At 41.9% G+C, this 18,719-nt stretch overlaps 1 protein-coding gene across 2 annotated transcripts; it reads left to right on the forward strand.

The window, feature by feature from the left end:
- The first annotated feature begins 842 nt into the window (after positions 1–842).
- thbs4b (thrombospondin 4b) lies at positions 843–18,445 on the forward strand. Of its 2 annotated transcripts, none has more exons than XM_048259655.1 (22): positions 843–1,045; positions 2,558–2,755; positions 3,189–3,451; positions 4,799–4,904; positions 6,293–6,375; positions 6,556–6,607; positions 6,759–6,910; positions 7,358–7,495; positions 7,828–7,905; positions 8,295–8,447; positions 8,767–8,871; positions 9,043–9,150; positions 9,547–9,706; positions 9,863–9,981; positions 10,134–10,186; positions 12,043–12,236; positions 12,783–12,961; positions 13,507–13,555; positions 14,808–15,004; positions 16,768–16,940; positions 17,196–17,335; positions 18,245–18,445. In XM_048259655.1, exons 1-22 carry the CDS (start codon positions 958–960, stop codon positions 18,295–18,297), a joined length of 2,841 nt encoding a protein of 946 aa, XP_048115612.1. In that variant the 5' UTR covers positions 843–957; the 3' UTR covers positions 18,298–18,445. The 2 variants fall into 2 exon arrangements, with proteins under 2 accessions (XP_048115612.1, XP_048115614.1); XM_048259657.1 differs by having other exon boundaries at positions 4,802–4,904.
- Positions 18,446–18,719: the final 274 nt, after the last annotated feature.

Here is an 18,719-nt window from a genome sequence, read left to right on the forward strand (position 1 = left end):
ACTGCCGCAGACTAATAACAGAGCAGACATCAAGTCCATTGAGGACTGTAATTACGTAAATTCACACACACATACACACACACTTTTGTCATTCATACAGTGCCCCCCCACCCATCACACTTCATGTGTGATTCTATCTCATGCTTTGTGTGTGTGTACGTGTGTGAGAGAAAGAGAGAGAGGGAGAGACAGACAGACAGACAGACAGACAGACAGACAGATGGTGGTGTTATTCAGTTTCTAAAAAGCACGCTACAGGGATTTCCTGGAAGACCTCAAAGAAACGGCACTTTGAATATAAAAAAGCATATCTGACATTTGAGATAGAAAATAAGTGTGATAAACTTGTCCCTTTTACTCATTTACTGACATATAGTCTATTGTGTACTCGTAAAACCTTTCATTGTTATTGATCTACCCATATGTTTTTGTAATCTTCCATTGCTTCATGTAAGGTATTTCATTACAGACAAAATATTATCAATAAGGACATAAACAGGTAAACAGTTACATTAAGATGAAAAACATGTGTTTTTATGTTAAGACACAGGTTAAATAATCTGAATGAAAAGACATTTGGGGACAGGGTGAGGGTGGAGTTTTGACATTACTTAAAAGGTAGAAATACTAATAAGAGTTCTCAAGGACCTCAACTTAGCCAATCGGCTGCCAGAGCACCACATCAGGCCCTCTTAACAGGGGGCCAGCTGCTACAAAGCTGAAACCCACCCACTCCAGCTGTATATACACGTTACACACACACATCCACACACACACACACACACACACACACACACACACACACACACACACACACATCCACAGCTATCGAAACCTCCACCCACCCACACACACACACACACACTCCCAGAGCTCAGTCAGCCTCACAGGAGGGCAGTGTGGAGTGTCGGAGACTATAAGTTACACACACACACCCATAGCCTAATTCTTACTCTCATGCAGAGCAGAATGGAGGTCTGGCTTCTCTGTCTCCTCTCTCAAGTATTCTTGAGTCTCACAACAGTAGTAGGAGCGCAGTCAACAGGTAAGCCTTTTTTTTGTCTTTTTCCGCTCTGTCCCTCCATTCATTTATCTTTCAGTGATTTATCTTTCTGTGTTTATGTGTTTTTGACTGTGTCTGACTATTTACCTCTGTCTGTCTGTCTAACTCACTATCTATTTGTCTGTTTATGTGTGTTTGACTGTGTGTCTGGCTATCCACCGGTCTTTCTGTCTAACTCACTGTCTCTCTGTCTGTCTACCTGTCTGTCTATCTGTCTTCCGGTCTGTCTACCTGTGTATGGTAGTATGAATATACTCTGTGTTTTTTCTTTGGACTTGCATATAGGCTGTATATTTCATTATTTGACATTTTGTAAAATTTGTCTACCTTCATTGCGATTTATTGTATTGCTATTTGTCAGTCCGGAAGCTGTTGTAATTTCACGGGTCCATTGACTTCCTTTTGTGTGTGTGTGTGTGTGTGTGTGTGTGTGTGTGTGTGTGTGTGTGTGTGTGAGTGTGTGTGTGTGTGTGTCCACATAAGTCAAAGAAAGAAACCTTGATTACTTTCACAGAGACTATGTGATCGTATTCATATGCTTTGAATCCAAAACACACAGACACACTGCACTATCCACCTACTCACACACATACAACCTCTAACAGTAAGCTGACCACAAAAATGACGGAATGGTGTGTGTATGTGTGTGTGTGTACATGTGCATGTGTGTGTGTGTGTGTCTGGGTCTGAAAACTTTCAGAGATTTTCTTCCTGAGGGCATCAAAGCCATCTGGCCCTGGTCACACACTAACAAACACACACGCAGATAGACACACAAACATATGGGAGCAATTATTAAAAAATCAGCAAGAAAGCATTAAGTCACTTTATTTTGGACACACAAATATAAACAGAAACACCTGAAGAATGATACTACTGAAAATATGTAATGGATAAGCACACACACACACACACACACATATATATAACTCAATATTCAACAAATTTACTCAAAAACATTTCCTGGAAAGTCTTATCTAAATACATTTATTCAATTAACCCAAAGAGAAAATATGATTGAATGTCTTAAATTGTTTGTCTTGAATTGAACCTAAAAATCAAATTATGTGTAATCATAACCCCTAATCTCTTCCTTGATCATTTTTTTGACATTTGAGAAAAATATTCTTTATCAGAAAGTCTTACAACTCCAGTTACAGGTAATTATCAAATTATGTTTTTGGTCTCTTGTCAAATTCTCATACATGACTTTTCCCTTCTTCAATGCCAACAACTCCCAAAACCTGTTTACGGCAAAACTCCCTCCAAAAGCGATTTCTGTCACACATTCCTGAAAGATCACTTCAATGTGATATTGACTTACCTTTGGCAACTTTGTTGGAGCGCTTGAAATTCAATCAGGAACCTCTAGGAATCCAGCCGAATCCAGCTGCAAGGCCAAGCCAGTTCCTCTAGTCTATCTCATCTCGCTGACTATATGTCTGTCTCTCATTTCTCCTCTATCGCTTTCTCCTTTAATTTGCGCTGCCTTAGTATATAACCTGCTGACGTCACCGGACTGCCTGCCAGACCTGCTGCATGGGGGTCTTCAGGACCAGGGGGTCAAGGAGCTCTTCATACTCACCACCTTCCAGCTCCAGCCCAAGGGTGGAACCACCGTCTTCAGCCTCTATAACCCCCAAGACAACAGCAAGTACATGGAGTTCACTGTACTTGGCAAGATGAATAAAGGTACATTTAAACACCACGCACCATATGAGCCCATTGCCCATAATGAATACAGAGACAGAGACTCACAAAGACAGACAAACACCAACCATATGGACTGTGGACGGAGACACACATGTTCACTGACTGCTCAAGGGTATACAATAGCCTGCGGTAAATAAATAAAGACGCAGTGAGGATAAACAGTGCTGATGAGAGTTAGATTAGTCATTTATTTCAAAGCTATTTACGTCATTTTAAACAGTTGTAACTGATTATCTGACCTTGATATCTAATGTTGACTGCTCCATTCAAAGTTTTACTTCAAGACGAAATGCATGAGGATAAAAAAATGAAGGTAGCTCAATGAAGAGTTTGCCATTGTTTACTCACTAACCCATTTCTGTATTACCGGTGCTTCCTTATTTATCGGCTTCCTCCTCGCTTTTCCCCTCAGCATCACTACGGTATCTCCGCAGCGATGGCAGAATGGGCACCGTGACCTTTAATAACCTGCGTCTGGCTGACGACATGCGCCATCAGCTTCTCTTCCACCTGAAGGGGCTGCCAGCTCCTGGCGGACCTGACCAGGGCATACCTGGCGTGGACTTGCATGTGGACTGCAAGCTGGTGGAAACCATCACAGATCTGCCGCTGGTGTTTACAGGACTGGCTCCCCACCGCGGCGTGCAGCTCAAGACTATGCAGCCCAAAGCACAGGTACACCAAGACAGGCCACACACACACACACACACACACACACACACACACACACACACACACACACACACACACACACACACACACACACACACACAACACACACACACACACACACACACACACACACACACACACACACACACACACACACACACACACACACACACACACACACACACACACACACACACACACACACACACACACACACACACACACACACACACACATCCACACACACGCACACACACACACACACACACACACACACACACACACACACACACACACACACACACACGCAAGACCACACTGAATCTTGTAAAACAACCACTTTCATTAACTCATGCTGCAGGATCCATAAAACAATAATTCTTTTGAATGAACATGATTATGGCTAATTTTCAAAGGTTTTCAACATTTTGATTGTTTGCCTGATGTTTTATTAAAGAAGTTTGAATACTTCTGTATTTTTTGTGGTTTACAGTAATATAATGGCATTCTTAGGGTCTTGAGCACAATTTCCATGGACTTCATGGAGTGAGTGAACTATCATGGAACCTATTAGTTCCACTGTTAACTGGTGGTCCTCCAGGTTATTATATAAGTGTGATTAATCACACATGTATTCCTGAGGTTGCAAGTTGGCCTTTATTACATCTGTCTAACTGTCCAGCTCTAATTTTTGATGATGGAGAGTTTTCCCCATAAAGCCAGGTCGATCTCCTCTGCTTAGCATCAAGCAATGAGCAGTGCAAGGACAGGATAGTGTCCGAGTACAATTCTATTCTAACCAAGGTGGTTTGACTTTGTAAACTCAACAGACTGTGCCCAGCCCATACTTAGAGGGAACAGTTAATTCAACTGTCCTTTCTTAGATACACAAAGACTGAGAGCAACTAATTTAACTTTTAGTTTAGAAGTTTGTGTGAGATGATGGTTAAGATGAGGGTACAGGCTTAATTTAAGCGACAGGTAGGTGATATTTAGACCCAGTTGACAGGTATATTTGGGTCTACATGATTTGATGACTGTCTGAAGTAAAGTGTTACTTAATATGTTAGCCATTAGGCTTTAGAGTGGTGATTTATGAAAAGTATCATGTTGAGGAAGTAGTTAGCCTTCAAGTTTATGGAAGAACAGAAAACCTTTCTTTGCTAACCAAGAATAACCCAAAAGCTGTTGTTTCTGCACACCCACATGTTTCTATTTCATAACAGTGTGGAGGGGAAGCAGTATAAATTGTTCAAATGATTGCTTACAGAGGGCTCAAAAGTGCTAATGGAACGGAAGCCTGATGTGTTTTTTCAAGGGAAACTCTGAGTAACGCACAGCATCTCTCAGCAGGAGTCGCTGGAGGAGCTGAAGCTAGCATTTGGAGACTCTCTGGTGAATGTGCAGTCGCTGCAGGATTGCCACTCGCACCAGATGGACTCCATCCAGACCCTAGGTAACACAAACACACACAAATAAATCACAACAAGCCTGTCCAAACACACAGGTTAACGTCAGGGCACAAATCACAGACACACGCTGAGAAGAACAAACAAATAATGTGACAAAAAGGCAGGAACTACCCTGCCCCAGCAACACTGGTGTTAGATTAATAGCCTAAGAAGGAACTGGGATTTGGATTTACCATAGCGATTTACCACAATGAGCTAAGGCACACAGCATCAAAGCTGTACACAGTCAGCTAAATAGCACGTATCACAACCACATGAGACCTTGCAAATTACCTGCTATTAAACTCATGTGGTGTCCATTAAATCAAAGCCAGACATAGTTACAAATGCCCAGCTTGAAAACAGCACAGGCGGCTGAGAACATATATTCCTGCAGCATAAAGCCAGACAGCAACGCAAAACCTTTATTGAACACACTCCCAACAAATCCACTGCAGCTTCATTACTGACACTCGTTTAAAGACATGAAAACAAGACAAAGTAACCACATATCTGTAAGATCTTCAAACTGTGTTTGGACTCTGTGTTTCAACCTTGGTAGCATTTGATAATGTGGTAACAGAATTATACAGAGTCAGCTAAATACTTAAGGGATCCAGCAGAACCAGTTACCTGATACATACTGTAATAACCAGCCAATCAACTGTAAAACCACCAGACTCCCCGAAATTACAAAGTCTGAAGAAATGAGTCAGATGAACACTCTTGGGGGAAATCATGTCCGACAGCATGAAACATGAAACTCAAACCGTCTTATCTAATGTTCTTACATAATCCCCATGTTATAGGCTGCAGTGATGTACTGTATTCCATGTAGTGAGTCCACACAAGTAGATTGTAATATTGCAATGGGATCATTCCAGGTGTTGTGATGGGGTAAAATATGCAGAAATATGTGTATGGCATGTCTAAACAGGAGTACCTCAAAGTCCCATTTTCAGGGCATTGCTTTTGTCACTCGACACTTCCTAACATGGACAATAATTACAATTAACATTTTTCCAACAACTGCTGCTGTGTTGATGACACCCATGGGATTCCCTCTTGAGGTTCTCTGGAATTTTGTCAGTCTTCCCAGAGAGCCTGCACATGATGTACTTTTTCCTGGTCATTACGGAGACAGTGTTGGAACTAGCTTGATTATGTCATTTATCAAAGTGTATCCAAGATGTATTGTATTGTTTGATGATACACCCTTAGTTACAATAATATGGTGACCACCAAAAGCTGGATTTCAGGCAGTTTCATTTGGATTCCCCTCATGATTACATTACGATCGATGATTACGATTCTGTTTCAGTTGATGAACATGATGTGAATAAATATGTGTGAGTATGTGTGTTTATGCCTTTATGTATTTTTGCCCACATAGGAGTCAGCACGAAGCAGCTAACAGGCCAGATGGTGGAGCTTACCAAAGTAATAAATGAGCTGAAAGACATCCTTATTCAACAGGTAATGGTGTCCTCAATGACCCCTTAATGCACAGACACTTCTCAGTGGAAAGTTTCCTCACACTCTTCCTTAAAATTCATCTCACATGTTCACCTCTCTCACTGAGCAAACACTCATTATGCACACTGTCGTCATCAACACCGCTGAGACAACCTTTTAATGAGTGTTTCTTGGATGCAGGTCAAGGAGACATCCTTTTTAAGAAACACAATCTCCGAGTGTCAAGCCTGTGGTGAGTGATATCAGAGGTTATCCTGTGTGTGTGTGTGTGTGTGTGTGTAATCCTGCATGAAGCCCCTCTCTCTCAGGATGAGGAGAAAGCTGATTGGTTGTTACCATGACTGCAGGAGTAAAAAAGAAGCAATCTGATTGGCTGTTGGCAGGCTTGGGTGGCACTGACTTTGACAAGCAGCGATGTGCCCCGGGAGTATGTTTCCGTGACAACACGTGTGTGGAGACAGACAACGGGGTGGAGTGCGGGCCGTGTCCGGACGGATACACGGGCGACGGTTTCAGCTGTGACGATGTGGATGAGGTATGCACGTGTCCCAGAAGCATATCATTACCTACTCCCTCTGTGTCGGTGCCAATGATTATGTTTGACTTGGCATTGCCACTTTTTTATCCCGCACAGTAAAACAGTGGTAATGACATTTGTGTTGTCTGTGTGTGCTCTCTCTCTCTCTCTCTCTCTTATGTGTGATGTGTGTGTGTGTGTGTGTGTGTGTGTGTGTGTGTGTGTGTCTCTGTGTGTGTGTGTTTGTGTGTGTGTGTGTGTGTGTGTGTCTCTCTCTCTCTCTCTCTCTCTCTGTGTGATTATGTGTGATGTGTGTGTGTGTGTGTGTGTTTTGTCTGTGTGTGTGCGCTCTCTCTCTCTCTCTCTCTGTGTGTGTGATTATGTGTGATGTGTGTGTGTGTGTGTGTGTGTGTGTGTGTGTGTGTGTGTGTGTGTGTGTGTGTGTGTGTGTTTGTCTGTGTGTAGTGCCAGTTTAACCCCTGCTACCCTGGAGTGAAGTGTGTGAACATGGCCCCAGGTTACCGCTGTGAGGTCTGTCCTCTGGGCTTTACTGGCCAATCAGTGGAGGGAGTGGGTGCGGTTTTCGCACAGACTCATAAGCAGGTCAGTTTTCCTTTTCTCTCATCTGTGTGTGGTTTGTGTGTGTGTGTGTCTTTGTATGCATACTTGGATGTTGTGTGTGAGTTTGAGTGTTGGTGTGTGTGTGTGTGTGTGTGTGTGTGTGTGTGTGTGTGTGTGTGTGTGTGTGTGTGTGTGTGTGTGTGTGTGTGTGTGTGTGTTTGTGTGTGTGTGTGTGTGTGTGTGTGTGTGTGTTTGTGTGTGTGTGTGTGTGTGTGTGTGAGAGAGAGAGAGAGAGAGAGAGAAAGAGATTTAAATTATGATACGGTGTGTGTCTGTCTATGTGCCTAAATACTGTAGGTACTTGTGTCTCTTAGGTCTGCGACGATGTGGATGAGTGCAAAGGACCAGATAACGGAGGCTGTGCGGCGAACTCACAGTGCGTCAACACTATGGTACACGCCAGTACTCTCTCCTCCTCTCTCTGCCTGTCCTGTCTATAGGGACTCTGTGGAAATCGTTTGCAGTCTGTCATGCCTTGACAGACTTTAATCTTTTTAAAATGTCTTAACAAAACATCAGCGTCATGAAACAGAATGCAATAACATGCTATAAGATTCTTTTGAAGTATGAATATGTATACCATATGTATGTGTGTGTGTGTGTGTGTGTGTGTGTGCGTGTGTGTGTTTGTGTTTCTGTGTGTGTGTGTGTGTGTTTTGTGTTTCTGTGTGTGTGTGTGTGTGTGTGTGTGTGTGTGTGTGTGTGTGTGTGTGTGTGTGTGTGTGTTTTGTGTGTGTGTGTGTGTGTGTGTGTGTGTGTGTGTGTGTGTGTATGTGTGTAGGGATCATACCAGTGTGGAGGATGTAAGCCGGGCTTTGTGGGGGATCAGAAGAAGGGCTGTCGGCCGGAGCGAAGCTGTGGTAATCGCCTGCAGAACCCCTGCCATGAGCACGCTTTCTGTGAGGAGGAAAGAGATGGAACCATCACCTGCACGGTACCAACAACACCTACACCAACATCCACCCATCGCCCATATCACCTCTTATACTAAGTTTAGTGAAATACCATATCCATAACCATATCACTGAGCTGTATTTTCATTTAATTACATTTAACATTTACAGTACATTTCATATGGATACTTTTATTATGGATTAGCAACTTACTGTAACATTGACACAAATTAAGATCTATTACAGTTGAGCATATATTGACTGATATTTTGATCTATTCAGTATGTGTTTAACATTGTTTGCCATACAGATTGCTCTCTCAGAAAGGCTTATGGTTCTGTCTGTCTGTCTCCATGTTAGTGTGGTATTGGCTGGGCAGGCAATGGCTACCTGTGTGGAAAGGACACTGACATTGATGGCTATCCAGATGAGAAGCTACGCTGTAAAGACGCAAACTGTAAAAAGGTAATCTCTCACAACCAAAAGGTGAAATGCATGTGTGTGTGTGTGTGTGTGTGTGTGTGTGTTAAATCTAGCCTGGTTGAGCCATTCAGAACACTGACCTCATGACACCACTAGATGGTACTACATGCTCAGTAAGGCGGTGGCATTGGTGTGTGCTTGTGTGCTTTACAGGACAACTGCATGTATGTTCCGAACTCTGGTCAAGAGGACGCAGACATGGATGGCCTTGGAGACACCTGTGATGAAGATGCTGACGGAGATGGGATACTAAATGAGCAGGTAAACACACACACACACACACACACACACACACACACACACACACACACACACACACACAGAAACATGCACATACATTCATGCAGTTAAAGAATTGTTTATCTGTGTACCCCATTATTCCACTTTCAAGAACAGGACATTTTGCGTGGTGGATTTTTGGTTAAAATGTATTTAATTGCTCCTGAATCTTCAAATTGGGCAAGTCATATAGCACTACAATGCTGGAATATACAACCAGCTGATTGTACTGGACTGGTAGATAATATTCATGCCATTTATAATGCTTAATTTAATGTCAGGTTGACTGTGAGTTTGACAGGGAAAATGTAATGCATTTGCATGCAAAGGATTGTTTGAAGGGTCAGTCTATACATGCTCTTTGTCATCCATACATAGGATAACTGCTGGTTGAGGCCAAATGTGAACCAGTTGAACAGTGATAGGGACAGCCATGGCGATGCCTGTGATAACTGTCTACACGTGGAGAACCCTGACCAACGAGACACGGACTCAGACGGCCTGGGAGACGCATGTGACGATGACATGGATGGAGATGGTGAGTGTGTGTGTGTGTGTGTTCAGCTATGTCACACACAAGTAGGGAAACTCAGGTCAGAGGGTGAGAAATGACTCCCCTCCCACCCACAAGATGCTTAATGTGAACTTGCACATTCACTGTCTTCATGGCTAAGTTGAAGCATCTCTGGTTCAGGGCTGAAGAACTTTCTGGATAACTGCCAGCGGGTAAAGAACGTGGATCAGCGTGACAAAGATGCTGACGGAGTGGGAGATGCGTGCGACAGCTGTCCTGATATACCCAACCCCAACCAGGTACACACAAACAAAGCGAAAAACACACCAGGGTATCAGGGAATACGACGCAGATACCATGTGTTGTATGCCTTGACTTGGTACAACTGTGTTGGTAAAATGCATATTTTCGCCCTGTCAGATTCAATTCTGTCTTTCTTTTCTGTTTATAGTCAGACATTGACAATGATCTTGTTGGTGATTCATGTGACACAAATCAAGACAGGTAAGGGACTTCATGGCTTCAGATTAATATGTAATACAACCCCAAAACAGAAAAAGTTGGGACATTGTGTAAAATGTGAATAAAAACAGAATGTAATAATCTGCAAATCTCTTAAACTCATATTTAGTTGCAAAAAGGACACAGACAATATATCAAATGTTGAAAATGAGAAATTTGACTATTTCATGGAAAATATATGTTAATTTTGAATTTGATGCCAGCAACATGTTTCAAAAAAAGTTGGGACGGGGGTAACAAAATGCTGGAAAAGTTGTGTAATGATAAAGAAAACAAAAGGAAGAATGTTTCACAACTAATTAGGGAAACTGACAACACGATTGGGTTTGAAAAAGAGCATCCAAAAGAGACAGGGTCTCTTAGAAGTAAAGATGTAGGGGTATTTATCACTCTGTGTAAACCTGTGTGCACAAATGATGAAACAATGTCATTTTAATGCTTCTTAACATGAACTTGTGACGTATTTAGAGAGTTCATCATCTACAGGACATAATATTATTCAGAGAATCCAGAGAAATCTTTGCAAACAAGGGAAATAGCTGAAAACAAATTGATGGCCGTGGTCTTTTTAGACCTCAGATGGCACTGCATCAACACCAGACCTGTCATTGTATTAGCTCAAGACAATCTCTGATAACCATTGTCTATGTGCCCAGTTTGATACTTAATTCCAAAACTACAGCCAAAATTGTAACAGCTAAAATTGTATTGAGACATGATACAGAAAATACCACCCTCTTATCTGGGCCTGAGCTTGTTTAAAATGGACTGAGGTAACGTGGAAAAAGGTCCAGTGGTTAGACCAATCAAATTTTGCCTTTCGTTTTGGAAATCATGGACTCATCTGGGCTAAAGAGGAGAGGGCCTATCCATGTATCCAATCTATCCAACTTGTTTTAGTGCTCAGTTCGAAACCCAACATCTATGACGGTGTGGAGGAGCATTAGTGCCAACAGCATGGGCATCTTGCACATTTGGCAAAGCACAATCAATTCTGAATGATGTATACAGGTTTTGATCAACATATACTGCCGTCTAGTCAATGTCTTTTCCAGGGACGACCTTGAATATTTCAGGAAAATAATGCCAAAATGAATTCTGCACATACTTAAATAGTATTTCTCCATAGAGAAAGAGTCCAGGTGCTAAGATGGCATGTCTGCAGTCCAGATTTGTCAAATTAGGTGCATAATGGAATGAAAAGCATGACTAAGAATACCCCATACTGCAACATTTTCAGCAACTGAAATCCTATATCGGGGAGTAATGGGACAACATTTCATACTCAAAACTGTAGCAAATGGTCTTCTCAGTTCCTAAACATTTACAAAATTGTGTTAAATGAAGAGGTGAAGCAGCACAGTGGTAAACATGCTCCCATCCCAACTTTATTTGGAACATGTTGCTGGCATCAAATTCAATATGAACATATACTTATATATACAGTATTCCATGAAATAGTCAAAATTTTAATTTTCAACATTTGATATGTTGTCTATGTCCTTTTTGCTGCTAAATATGGGTTTACAAGACTTCTATATTATGACATTCTGTTTTTATTTACATTTTACACAATGTCCCAACTTTTTCTGTTTTGGGGTTGTAATAAAATGCATGCTTGGATTAGTTTCATCCATGAAAATGTTTTCTTGGCCGTAGATATTAGCATCATCAAAATATTTGAACAGTTGCGTCAACTGTTATTGCAATGCATTCTTCTTTCTCCATGCATAAACACTGGATTAAGTTCATATCAGTGAAGGGAGCCCCTTGTTTACATATCTGTCATCTGGTATTTGATTTAGTGCATTAATGGCCTGTGTGTGTGTGTTGTGCAGTGATGGAGATGGTCACCAAGACAACAATGACAACTGTCCATTAGTGATGAACAGCTCTCAGCTGGACACAGACAAAGATGGCCTTGGAGATGAGTGTGACGATGATGACGACAATGACAATATTCCTGACGTCCTGTCACCTGGTCCAGACAACTGCAGGCTGGTGCCAAATCCAGACCAGACGGATGACAACAGTCAGTCACACACATATATGCACACACACACCCACACACACACACACACTCACACACACACATACATATGGGCATGACACATGAGTGGGACACATGCACATACAGTATGCATGCACACACACATACACATACATCAGATTATAAACTGTGGTTTCACTAAAACTGGATTGCAGAGAGACAGACCACTGTAAGGAGGAAAAAGACACTTGAACATGAGCCACTTGTGTGGCTTTCACTGACTCTACTTTTGCTACAGAAAAACACAGAGCAGTGAGAGGTCTTAGTCAAGTTATATAATATGGCTATTCTGGTCAAATAATAGATACCTCCCACTAGGTGGAACTCCTTAGCCTTCATGTGTAGGTGTCTGCTCCTTATCCTTACACTGCGTTATATATGCTATTATATACTGTATGCTGCTGTGCATTCAGCCAGTGATACTCCATACATTGAATGATAAAGAACAAAGTGTTGTGGTTTAAATTGTTCCTCTATTTTCCACATTCCACTGACTGATCCCTCCATGTTGTTTTGGTTTGTGTCCAGATGATGGCGTGGGCGATGTCTGTGAGTCTGATTTTGACCAGGATAAAGTGATTGACAGGATTGACAATTGCCCGGAGAATGCCGAGATCACACTGACAGACTTCAGAGCCTATCAGACTGTAGTTCTGGACCCAGAGGGAGACGCCCAGATTGACCCCAACTGGGTGGTTCTCAATCAGGTCAGATCAAATGCTCCTAGTATATATACACATCATAAATTTGCAGGCACATACACAGTTAAGATTAGATTGTTAGATTACAGGATTGTTTACATTTTCAGCCAAACAAACTAACTAATGGTATGCTTCACTGGGCAAAGGGTCAGCCATTACTTGATTTCATTCCATGCAAAACCTCAAAGATGCAGCCCACGGTTTTGCATTATATTGTTGACATTTGCTGTTGAGCTTAACAGCCAACAAAATGATAGCCTTCCCTGCTATGGTTTTGATTCAGTTGATTGGTTGGGATTTTTTTATGGCTCAGCATGAGCCACAGTGTTTATTTCTAATTTACAAACACCAGCATATTTTTATAACGCAAACACTAAACAGACAGCTAGAGGACTGTGTCGAGCAACTTGGTGAAAAGCATTGCGAAATGCACCTTAAAACCAGTTCCCTACAACTTCTTCATTCATGTCTTAGGGAACACATGAGGTTGCTGGCATGCATGGCTCTCTGTGTAATGAATTGAGGTTGTTATGTTTGTGTGCTTTCTGTAGGGTATGGAGATTGTGCAGACCATGAACAGTGATCCTGGCCTGGCCGTGGGTAAGTAGTGCTCATGTAACTTTTTACACGTGATGTGTATGAGACAACAGGGCTGTTGTGAAGGACTGAAATGCCTTACACACGCTTGAGTTTCAAAACATACAATCCATTATAACTGAATAGCTTAACATAATGACATACATGTGCATAATACATGTGAAATGAATTTAATAAGAAAATAAATTACATTTGCTGTCATTCTCTGGTGATTTCCATCAGTACTAGGCCTTGGAATTCTACAGTTAATGTTATAGCGTTTCTTAGAAGCAAACTATTATAGTATAGTAACTATTATAATATAATATCACATGTATTACACCATTATAGATGTATAATGAAGCCACTAAACAAATCACAGTTAAGGTCGTCATCCATCCATCTGCCCTCTGTTTGCTGGCTGGTTGGTGGCTCTCGGTAGATTTTCTACACAAGACATCCTAAGAGAGCTCATCCGTGCCAGTCTCAGTTCTGAAGCTAAACGAAATTGAGCGGAAGTTCATAAACGGCGGAAGCCAGGCTAATATTACCACGGTTCCATGTGATAAAGAACAGGGAAGGGGGGGCATGATGAGGCCTATTGGGCATGGGGTGAGTAAAGGAGCGGACATAAAGCAACACCAAAGAACTTTTCCTCTGTCGCACGCAGTATTTGTTTATTCAGCACCGGCTTTGCAAATAACAATGTCCACAGACAAGGTAGAATATGTTGCATGATTTTATGAAAGTACGACGTCAGATGCAAGTCAAATTTGTAGTTTCTTATGTCTCATTCCATCGAACTACAGATCCGCTACCCGATCTGGCAAACTTACATAGTGTGGTTATAGCCGATAGAGGGCCGCGAAACAAATGCAGAAGTGCCGTTTACCCTGTTACGAGTTGATGAACCACTGAAACGATTTTGGAAACATTATTTTAAGGTACAAAAAACTTGTTGGTGTTGCTTTAACTAGTCTAAAATAGCTTAGTCTAGGGTGCAATTGTTTTGGTTTAAATATTGTTTACATGATCACATGAAATGGAGAGAGAAGAAGGCAGTATGTAATTTCTCAGAAATAATGACCAATCTGTGCATCTGCTTTTTTCAATTGGTATTTTATAATTCTAGGGTATTCTAATTTCTACAACTTTCACATACAGTAAGCAATGGCTCAAGAGAGAACTATTGTGTCAGTGTTTTGTCAGTGTTTTCCTAGCAATTCCTTGCATCACATTATCTCCAGTCAATAATATTGTTGTGGTTTTGGTTTAGGTTACACTGCATTTAGTGGCGTGGATTTCGAAGGAACCTTCCATGTCAACACAGTGACTGATGACGACTACGCTGGCTTCATCTTCGGGTACCAGGACTCCTCCAGCTTCTACGTGGTGATGTGGAAACAGACTGAGCAGACGTACTGGCAGGCCACACCCTTCAGAGCAGTCGCTGAACCTGGAATCCAGCTGAAGGTCATAATTCAATCTCATTTCCACTGAAAGATTACCATTAATCCCACTTTGTGACTGCATTTCTTCCTTAGTGACAACTTTTAACTTTTTTCTCATTCTCTACTACTCTGGACCATGAGCCCTCTAAACGTTGCTTTCACTCTTAATTCCAGGATTTTTGGTGTTCAGGAAAATGATTAGCCTAAACACCTGGTAATGGTGTGGCAGTTAAGCACAAAATGTATCACTTTGTGATAAAACCATCAACATTTGGTAGAAAAACTCACAAAGGAGGTCTGATCAGATTTAGAATCGTAGGCGCCTCGGATTGGGCCCCTGGGGGCCAAGGCGGCCATTATTAAAAATGTGCGCCGCCACATTCTGGATCAACTAGAAGGGTTTTGGAGGCCCATCGGAGGGCGTTCCTATAGTCGAGCCGCAAGATAACCATGGCCTGTATCATGAGTTAGGTAGCATATTGAGTCAGGTATTGCCTGATTTTTCTTATGTTGTGAAGTGCAAAGTGACATGACTGACTGGGCGGGCAATCAATGCAACGTGGTCAGAAAAGGTTAGTTGGTCACCGATCATGGTCACCACTTTGGTAGGGGCTGGAGATAAGGAGTCAATTTTGATGTTAATGTTATGGTGTATAGCTGGTTTGGCTGGGAGGACCAGCAGGGGTCCAGTTTAGTCTAAGCAAGTTAAGGTTGAAGATGGAAGTAAGTATAGCAAAGGCATCTTTGGTACCATTGGAACGGTAATTTTAGATTTTAAAAGTAGATTAAGAATATCAGATGCTTCCAACTCCAAAGCTTTCAATGAACCACATTATAATCAATAGGCCGAAATCATGTTTTTTTCCCCTAAAATATCTGTGCCTGAGGTTCCCAATTCAAGTCCAGTGCAGAACTGAACAATAAATCATACGCTATGTAGCTTTAAGTTGCTGTAAGTGACAAACTTGATGTGCTAATACATTTACATTTATTCATTTAGCAGACGGTTCTATCCCAAGCGACTTACAGGGAGGCTACACTGGCCGTGTAACTGAAGCGTTCTGTTAGTGTAGTGTAAAAATAGTTTTAGATGACTAATTTTTTCGAACGTACGCACCGCTGTTGAAACCAGTTTCATTGATTACAGTGGAAGCTAATTGTTGAAAAATGAAATATGGGCCCAGGGGCCAAATCTGAGGTTACCTGACTCTCGACAGATGAATTTAGTTCTGCCTAGCTCCACTCACATCCATCTGGGATCGCTTCCATTGGGAGTGATTTCGGCACCAGATTTTATTGTAGAGCCAATCAGGATGCAGGGCGGGAGTTTCATAGATGTGACGTAGCGGAGAAGCGACTGTGAGACGGTTTTGCGGCTCGCATCGAGGAAGCAAGCGTCATCAGCGTCACGGATTGGCTTCGATGTGAGTGGTTGAAGTAGCACGTCAATAAAGATGACGGACAAGTGGCTTATCCAATCATATGCAAGGATTTTTGATAAGGCCCAGCCTTCTGAAACACCTCTCCAATGGAGCGATTCCAGATGGATGAGTGGAGCTAGGCGGAACGAAATTCATCTGGCGAGAGTCAGGTTAAATCTGAGGTGCCTACGATTCTAAATCGGATCAGAAACCCTGTGAGTTTCTCTACCAAATTTGATGCTTTTATCATGATCAATTGTTATGAAAATGTGAGCTTAACTATACACTATAATGTCTTACCAGAACACCTGAACGGAATGAAATCGATTTTTGTCTCCTCACTCCTCCTTAATTCCTCTCGTAGGCAGTGAAGTCTAAGTCGGGCCCTGGAGAGCACCTGAGGAACTCTCTGTGGCACACAGGAGACACCAACGACCAGGTCCGTCTTCTTTGGAAAGACCCACGCAACGTCGGCTGGAAGGACAAGATCTCCTACCGCTGGTATCTCCAGCACAGACCACAAGTGGGCTACATCCGGTGAGTCACAGTATAGTCGAGTTTGGTAGTTCTATACTAGTCTATACAGTATAGTAGTGTAGTATTGTATATATTGTATATTGTATTATTTTGATTCTATGTTAACGTTAACTGTGTGTGTGTGTGTGTGTGTGTGTGTGTGTGTGTGTGTGTGTTTTGATTCTCTGTTAACGTTAACTGTGTGTGTGTGTGTGTGTGTGTGTGTGTGTGTGTGTGTGTGTGTGTGTGTGTGTGTGCGTGTGTGTGGTGTGACAGTGTGCGTTTCTATGAGGGCACTGAGCTGGTGGCAGACTCAGGTGTCATGATTGACACCACCATGCGAGGAGGCCGTCTGGGCGTCTTCTGCTTCTCACAGGAGAACATCATCTGGTCCAACCTCAGATACCGCTGCAATGGTAAACACAAACAGAACACACACGCAAACGCACACACACCACATGAATATCATATTCCATCCATTCCAAACTGGAGGGGGTTACAGACATACAGCTGTGGAAAAAATGAAGAGACCACTACACATATTTCTGATGTCATCCCACGGTTGACATTTAAACGAGTTGATGGTCATATCCAAAATTAAGAGATGACATCAAAAAATGTACAGTTGTCTCAATGTTTTCCAGAGCTGTATCTAAAGTCACCAGTTACAGCAGTGAGGATTTCTTGGGGATAAAATAAATAGATAAACAAATATAATTATCCCTATTGTAACACTAACTTGTACAGATACATTTGGCAGGTGTTGAGTATGCATTAGTGTCGATCATATTCCATCTTCTAGCCACAGCACAGACATTGTCTGGAGTTGCCGTGGATATGAGTCATTCTCCAGTGTTGACATTACTCTGTGCTACATGCTAACTGCATTACCGATACATTTTCAACCCACCCCCACGCTGTTATGTTACATCATTTTTCAGAATCTTATCCCTGATGTTGCTACTCTTTTGTTTGTATAAGACTTGAATAGTAGCTGTTTTCTTATGGAGACTGTGCATGGAAGCACATCACCTAGAAAAAAAACCTTTGTTCAGCACCTATAGTGATAATATAGCTCTACCACCTAGTTAGCAACACCTGTTCAGTTGGTAGTTAGTTCGAGTTAACTGCCACAAACTGCAAAGATAACTGGTATGGTTAACAAAGCAAGGCCAATCGCCTTGTCTATCACTACCGTAGGGGGAAATGCATCCAAAAGGAGGATGGAGCTTATCAATATACATCCAGACCAAATGTCATGAATCACCTGACAGTTTCTTTCTTTGTTGTTCTTTCCCTGTTCTCTCTAACTCTCTCATCTGCAGACACCATCCCAGATGACTTCCAAGCATTCAGCGCTCAGCACATGCCCCTCTAAGATCCAGGAGTGTATCTGGGTCCAGTCTGTGTCTGTCTTTATGTGTGTGTGTGTGTGTATGTGTATGTTTGTGTCTGTACGTGTGTGTAGAAAAAGAGGAAGAGAGTGAGAGAGATAGAGTGTGTGTGTGTGTGTGTGTGTGTGTGTGTGTGTGTGTGTGTGTGTGTGTGTGTGTGTGTGTGTTATGTGCGTGTGAAGTGCAAATGTGTGTGTTTTATACTTTTTCTAAGAACAGACTTAATTTAGGAAGCACCATAGACAGATATTTCCCAAAACATTTAAATCTAAAATGCAGGATTAGGTTCACTATATAAATAATTCATGTCATGTATTAGACTCTGAAGTAACCACATAATAAAACCTGTAGATCATTTACAATGATGTGGACTGTGGTTTGTTTTCTCTCTATTGACACACACACA

The sequence above is a fragment of the Alosa alosa genome, chromosome 12 (assembly GCF_017589495.1).
Source record: "Alosa alosa isolate M-15738 ecotype Scorff River chromosome 12, AALO_Geno_1.1, whole genome shotgun sequence".
Taxonomy (NCBI): Eukaryota; Metazoa; Chordata; class Actinopteri; order Clupeiformes; family Clupeidae; genus Alosa; species Alosa alosa.

Excerpts from the sequence above, each read along its gene's own strand:
- thbs4b (XM_048259655.1), top strand. The coding sequence starts at position 958 with ATGCAGAGCAGAATGGAGGTCTGGCTTCTCTGTCTCCTCTCTCAAGTA. Across the intron at positions 2,756-3,188 it reads ACTTGGCAAGATGAATAAAG|CATCACTACGGTATCTCCGC; the intron begins GTACATTTAAAC and ends TTTTCCCCTCAG. Across the intron at positions 8,448-8,766 it reads ATGGAACCATCACCTGCACG|TGTGGTATTGGCTGGGCAGG; the intron begins GTACCAACAACA and ends TCTCCATGTTAG.